General features: G+C 38.0%; 1 protein-coding gene across 1 annotated transcript; it reads left to right on the top strand.

The window, feature by feature from the left end:
- The first annotated feature begins 6790 nt into the window (after positions 1-6790).
- Positions 6791-6961, top strand: LOC101988955 (keratin-associated protein 20-2-like). The gene has a single exon (XM_005345331.1). It carries the CDS (start codon positions 6791-6793, stop codon positions 6959-6961), a length of 171 nt encoding a protein of 56 aa, XP_005345388.1.
- The last annotated feature ends 725 nt before the right edge of the window (positions 6962-7686 follow it).

Here is a 7686-nt window from a genome sequence, read left to right as displayed (position 1 = left end):
TATCACAAACCTATAAATGTGACTGTCCCTCATGTGAATTTCATAGAGGCATCACATTGACTTTCTAATTGTGTGGTTGGGGATTCCTCCAATATAGCCTTATTCTCTGAAGTTCCCGTTTGTTTTAGGTTGCTTTTGTTTTGCTGTAGTTACTTTCTAAGAAGAGAGGATTTGTTCTACTTTTCATTTTTTCTTCTCTCATTTGGTAACAGAAATACAAGATTTAGGTACTGAAAGATACTTATTCACAGAAAATCTAAACCAGCAATTAGAAAAAGTGTGTTTAAAGTTGTTCCTTTTTTTTTTAGGTTTTCTTTTTTTCTTTTTTATTTTTTTTAAATTTATTTATTTATTGAGGATTTCTGCCTCCTCCCCGCCACCGCCTCCCATTTCCCTCCCCCTCCCCCGATCAAGTCCCTCTCCCTCATCAGCTTGAAGAGCCATCAGGGTTCCCTGACCTGTGGGAAGTCCAAGGACCGCCCACCTCCATCCAGGTTTAGTAAGTTGAACACCCAAACTGCCGAGGCTCCCCCAAAGCCAGCACGTGCAGTAGGATCAAAAACCCATTGCCATTGTTCTTGAGTTCTCAGTAGTCCTCATTGTCCGCTATGTTCAGCGAGTCCGGTTTTATCCCATGCTTTTTCAGACTCCGGCCAGCTGGCCTTGGTGAATTCCCGAAAGAACATCCCCATTGTCTCAGTGTGTGGTTGCACCCCTCGCGGTCCTGAGTTCCTTGCTCGTGCTCCCCCTCCTTCTGCTCCTGATTTGGACCTTGAGATTTCTGTCCGGTGCTCCAATTTGGGTCTCTGTCTCTGTCTCCTTTCATCGCCTGATGAAGATTAATATTCAGGGGGATGCCTATATGTTTGTCTTTGGATTCACCTTCTTATTTAGCTTCTCTAGGATTGTGAATTATAAGCTCACTGTCCTTTATTTATGGCTAGAAACCAAATATGAGTGAGTACATCCCATGCTCCTCTTTTTTTGGGTCTGGCTTACCTCACTCAGGATAGTGTTTTCTATTTCCATCCATTTGTACGCAAACTTCAAGAAGTCCTTGTTTTTTACTGCTGAGTAGTACTCTAATATGTATATCTTCCATACTTTCTTCATCCATTCTTCCATTGAAGGGCATCTAGGTTGTTTCCAGGTTCTGGCTATTACAAACAATGCTGCTATGAACATAGTTGAGCATATACTTTTGTTGTATGATAGGGCCTCTCTTGGATATATTCCCAAGATTGGTATTGCTGGGTCCAGGGGTAGGTTGATCCCGAATTTCCTGAGGAACCGCCACACTGCTTTCCAGAGTGATTGCACAAGTTTGCATTCCCACCAGCAATGGATGAGTGTACCCCTTTCTCCACACCCTCTCCAGCAAAGGCTATCATTGGTGTCAGAATGGCTAAAATTAAAGTTGTTCCTTTAAAAAACTATATTTTTTCTTTTTTTATTAAAAAGTTCACTTTTTATTTTACATATCAACTCAATTCCCCCCCTCTTGTTCCCCTGCCCTTCCCCACTTTCCCCTTCTCATTCTCCATCCTCTCCTCAAAGGGACTAAGTCCTTCTTTGGGGAGTTAACAAGGTCTGGCATACCAACTTGAGGCAAGACCAAGCCCCTCCCCTCAGTACCAAGGCTGAGCATGGTATCCCACCATAGGGAATGGGCTCTAAAAAAAAACAGTTCATACACCTGGGATAGGTCCTGCTCTTACTACCATTAATTACCCTTCCCTAACAGATTTACCCACATATCTGATACCCACATTCAGAGGGTCTAGTATGATCCCATGCGGGTTCTCAGCTGTCAGTCCACGGTCTGTGAATTCCCTCTAGGTTGGGTCATGTGGAGTATGGGAAACACTCCTCCATTTGTAATGGGAGTGCAAACTTATACAGCCACTTTGGAATCAGTACAGCTGTTTCTCAGAAAATTGTGTATCAGTCTACTTCAAGACCTAGCAATACCACTCTTGGGCATTTACCTAAACAATGTACAACCATACCACAAGGATATTTGCTCAGTTATGTTCATAGCCGGGTTATTTGTAATAGCCAGAACTTGGAAACAACCTAGATGCCAATTAACTAAAGAATGGATAAAGAAAATGTGGTACATTTACACAATGGAGTTTTATTCAGCAGTAAAACAAGGACATCTTGAAATTTTCAGGCAAATTGATGAAACTAGAAAAATCCATCCTGAGTGAGGGAACCCAGACCCAGAAAGGCAAGCATGGTATGTATTCAACTACAATAATTTGCATGTCATTCTGCCTGACTTGTGATCAGGTGGTTGAAGAAGAAATGATGGGAATATAAAGGTCATAATGAGTAATGAGTAAGACATGCAAAATATCCTGCAGGTAGTCTTTCTCTTTATCTTAGTGAAAAGATATCAGTGTTTTCACATTAGACTCAGGATAATTTATTCATTAATCTACTTTTAACTAAAGGGAGTTATCTAAATAAAGTGATGTATATAAATCAAACAGACATCACTTTTTTTTAGAGTGACAGGAAGGTTGAATGAAGGACAGGCCATGCTCGAGCTGAGCCTTCTGCTATGTGGTGATGAATTGAGTTCACCTCATTACCTGTCACATAAATTGATTCCATACATTAGAATAAAATATGCATTCTATAAATATGTGCACTTATTTCTAGAAAAATCTGCTTCTGAGTGCTAGGACTTGCAAGGCTTAGGATTGACTTAACTGAGGTGACAAGATTGAAGTCATGAAAGGCTTACAGAATCACACATACAGAAGATCTGGGATCAGGTGGGACATGTTCTCTGAAACTCAACAATAGGTGCTGAGATAGCATGGAAGAGGAAGAGGCAGCTTAGGTCATCTTGGTGGGGACCAGTCTCCAGCTGCAGGCATCAGAGAAATCATGAGAGAGGAGGTAGGTTAGACAATCTTAGTGGGAAACAGTGTCCAGCAGCAGGCAATAGAGATGCTTTCTGCACGCACTGTCAGTATCTGTTCTTGTGACAATGGAAGTTCTTATCATTTCTCTGAGCTTGACCCAAGGAGCCTTTGCCATTCCTATGGGTCTGAAGCATTGGTATCTTTGACTTGGGTGTGCTCATGTCCTTAATACATATTCATCCAAGACTTCAACCAGTCCCTTCACATAATCATGAAAAAACACATAAAGAGAAATGGACCTTAAACAACAGAGAAAACTGGACATACAAGCTGCATGCTTTGCAAAAAAAAATAAGTAATGGAAAGAAAATTTTCTCTTTGAAACTATTTATTTTTAACAAATGCCAAAGTAATAACTCCTCAAATAAAACTTGCTTTATGCATGTTTAAATCTCATATGTGAAGCTTGCTAAGTCTGACACATTGAAAGATTAAACAGCAGCATGATGTTTTTATTTTTACTGTACTGCAAGACAAGTAAATTATTTATGTCATGGACAAACATTTTGAAAATGTAGGAGGTAGTAGGAGAAGGAGTTCTACAGGCTGATCAGCTCCAGACTCAGTAGAATCTGTAGGACTAGTAATTCCAGCAGCAACATGGGGACAGCAGCTGTATCCATACTTGGCATAGCCATAATACAGGCACCATAATAGCAGCAGTAAATAGCTCATGGCTTTGAAAGTGGAAGGGTTCAACTGAGCAGATTGCATTTTCCTCTTTGTGAATGTCACCAGCTGCCCATAATTTTTCAACAATTTACATCGTGGGAAGGGCAAGCCACAGGAAGGTGTTAGCTTCATGCTTGACATTAATTCATATTTTAAACTTTTAGGATGCACAGTTTATTAGGGCCACAGACGCTTTCATAGTTAAGCATCCTTTTGACATTATGTCAGGATCCCAAAAACCCAAGCCGATATTTTTAACAGGAAAGTTTGTGATATATGAATGTCCAACCATGAAACACTATGCTTTTGTTAGTTTAATGTCTATGACAAGTATTCATGGGAGGCACTTTGTCCTTGAGCTTTTTACTCTATTTTGTTATACACTTTTCATTCCACAGCAGTATGAGCATTTGGGATTTATTAGTGTCTCTGTGAGGAGTTCATGACCAGAGACATTAGAGTAGCTTCAAAGCTAACAAAATATCTATCCATCATTAATATGTAAATAATTATGTCCTCTAGATAAGCACTATCCATGAATATTTAATGTAGAATGTCTGTAAGTCCTTTGTTGTTTTACTGCCATCTCTTTTTTCACCTTGAAATTTGTTAGGCAGTACCTTGCTAGTTGGTATCTTGATGACTTTATTTTGAACTATGAAATTTTCCATGTACTTGTTTGTTAATGATTCCTTAAATGGGTGTCTTCCCTTGTGTAAATAAATAACTTTTTAAATTTGAAATCCACATTGTTGTCTGCTCTGTTCAAGATTGGGATATTGATCATGTCTCAATTCTAATACAAATAACTGATAAGAGATTTCCCCAGCTTCCCCTGCATGGGTCTTGTGCCTTTATTGGCCTGTTCAGGTATCTTCATCAGTGGCATGTTAAAGAAAGAGAACAAGGGTCAAGCTATGACCCTGTGCAAGAGTAAATAGACTGTCGTTTCTGTGAGTAAGCAGTATCTATTTAGAGATGTAAGTTTCCTATTATGCGAGGTCTGGTGTCTCCTAAGTAATATGATTTTCCATATTCTTCTTTTAAGTGCATATACTTTCTTTTCAGGATGAATATAGGAGTATTTATTTTATGTTGTACATTAACAGTGGATAACCTGTATATGAATTTCATGCAAAAATAATAAAGAAGGCATTTAACGAGAGAAGTAAAAAGTATAAAATAATGCTGAAAGAGATTCAATCTTTTGCTTGCATATGGCAAAGTTTAATATTGGCAAGCTGTAGGAGTCCTCAGGTGATCAGCAGTTTCAATAAATCTAGTCTATAATCTTAGCTGGTGTTGCAGGAATGTTGAATATGACTTTAAAATTTTTTTGAATATTTAAGATAAACAACAGCTGAGACAATGGTGAAAAGCAGTAAAGTCAGAGGCTTTGCAGCTCTCGTCTATAAAACAGCACAAACTACAAGGGTTGACATCTTGCAAGTTTAGAATTAGAACAACACACATACTACTGTCTTAGAATTCAAGCCCGTGTGTGTATAATATTGTAAATCCAGTAATTTATGCTTAATTGATTTTCATGAAGAAAATCTGTTGAAGAAAGAGTATAATACTTTAAACATATAGTTCTGTTATAATTGGATATTCTAATAGAAAAAATCATTAGTATTACTTTTTACATTTATGTCTCTGATTCCTCTCTAGTTAAATATTTGTTAGGATAGAAAATAATGTTACCATTAGTGAGTTTTATATGTGCATATCTAATTTGAGTAATGTCATAATGTCACAAACATTATAAATTCAGTCACGAAATGGTCCAAGCCTAAGTTTCATAGGCCCAGACATCAGAAGCATTCTGCTTTGTGAAACAAAAGTAGTAATACAATGTGTTTGAAGTGTCTAAATACTGTATTCTCTGTTGACAGTTTCCACTTCCCCTCCTTTTCCTTTCTCCCATGTGTGCCTACTGACAGGTAGCTGCAGCCTCCAGTTACCTGCTGGGAGTATCTGTGGATGATTCCTCCGTGACAGGCTTCTGAGAGAGACTCAGAGCTAGAAGGGTCGCAGATGCTAAATTATTTCATTTCTATTAGTAAACATCACATGAACTTTGGCCACTGTTCCTTTTTAAATATGTTACAAAAATCACTTTGTTTGTATATCTCTAACAGCTATGTATTTGGATTCCCATGGAAGTTATAATTCTCAAAGCTTCCTTACTCAATTTAAACAACAGTAGATTTGATAAATCAAATAAGTCACCCCACACACGTTTGCATATACATTTGTTTATATGGATTAGGTCATTATCTTCCAAAAATAGACAAAATAATCTCTTTTTTAACCAGTTTTTTAAAAACTCTATTAACAATGTATTCTTCTGTGTGAGGAATCACTGAAAGTCTTCTGCACAGAAAAATGAGTGGTAGCCCAACATATTCTGTTGTATGAAGCAACAAATAAATGTTAGATGGGAGAGTGATACCCAAATTGATCATAGAACATATACGTCTATGACTTATGGAAGCATATGTGAACAAATTACAGCAACAAAAAATTTCATTATATTAAAATTTAATTTCTTGTTCTTAAAAGATAAGCCTCTTTCATTGCAATTAGGGAAGAGATATCCCAAAGGATAGGTCTACATTTAATGGAAGTAGTTTTTTTCAAAGTGCAGTAATGGAACTGCCCTTCCCTATATCAAAAAAGGGTTAACAGGAGTTAACTATCTTAGCTCCTTGTAAGTTGATTTGTATCACATAATAAAATCAGGCCCCAAAAATTCACTCGAATAAATACAGAATAGAGTGCTGAGAAATGAACAAAGACTATATTTCTTTAGAATAAATTTAAATCATTTGTCTTTTGAGAATTTCAAAAGTAGATACTGTATTTACCTCATTCCCACCTCCCCCCCCCCCAAACTCTGATTTCTCCCATGTCCACTTCCACCTTAAAGTCCCACGATTTGACTGTGGAATTCTGACATAGGAGCACAGTCATCTCAGTTATGCAGCCTTGTGTATCCAGTAAGTGATGGAACTTGTGATGTTTCTGAAGCACAGTGCCCAGACATGTGACTCTATAATGCCTGTGGTTTTTTCCCAGGAACAACCCAGGTGTATAAAAGGCTCTGGGTAGATGGGGACATGCAGACTCAAGGACCCTACTGCTTATTACCCTCTAAATACCCCACTCCTGACACCATGTGTTACTATGGCGGATACTATGGAGGCCTGGGCTACGGCTATGGTGGCCTAGGCTATGGCTATGGTGGCTATGGTGGCTATGGTGGCTATGGTGGCTATGGCGGCTATGGTTATGGCTGCTGTCGCCCACTGTGCTATAGAAGGTACTGGTCCTATGGTTTCTACTGAGGAGAATCTACAGCTGCTTACTTCAACTTTCTTCACATCAGAAGTTCTTAAAAAATTGTTACAAATTCCGTCCTTATCCTAAACTATCTGAGGAAAAGTAAACAAAATACAGCATGAACATCATATTCCTCATCTGCATTTCGACAGTGTGTCAGCTTCCAGGATAGCCAAAACAATCCTGTACAATAGAAGAACTTCTGGAGGCATCACAATTTCTGACTAAAAACTCTACTACAGAGCTACAGTACTGAAAACAGACATAAAAACATGCAGGAGGAACAATGGAACCAAATCAAAGACCAGGATATTAATTCACACACCTACAAGTACCTGATTTTTGACAAAGAAGCAAAAAGTTTTCATAACATCTTTGAAAAATGAGACTTAGTTAAATTATTACCTATTGTATTAAAATAATTTCCCTTTAAATAAACTAGTCGCTAAAAATATTGATTCCTTTGGCTCTGTTTAGTGGTCTCCATCAATATTGGGTATATGTCTGTGTACTCCTGTCTGCTTGGTCACAACTGTGTGAGTTTTTGTGGGTAAATAGGAAGAAAGTGAAAGAGTAAGAAAGAAAAGGAGAGAGGGAAAGAAATGTTTCCTTTGCACATTTCATCTATTATTGATAGACATTTGGATTGTTCTCACATCTTTGCAATTGTGAGTAATGTCCCAATGAATCTGGTAGTTCTGATATTTTTCTGGGGTCAAATCCTTTTGTC

This window comes from Microtus ochrogaster, chromosome 2 (assembly GCF_000317375.1).
Source record: "Microtus ochrogaster isolate Prairie Vole_2 chromosome 2, MicOch1.0, whole genome shotgun sequence".
In the NCBI taxonomy this organism is placed as follows: domain Eukaryota; kingdom Metazoa; phylum Chordata; class Mammalia; order Rodentia; family Cricetidae; genus Microtus; species Microtus ochrogaster.
This window is presented reverse-complemented; position numbering and strand designations above follow the sequence as displayed.

Excerpts from the sequence above, each read along its gene's own strand:
- LOC101988955 (XM_005345331.1), top strand. The coding sequence starts at position 6,791 with ATGTGTTACTATGGCGGATACTATGGAGGCCTGGGCTACGGCTATGGT.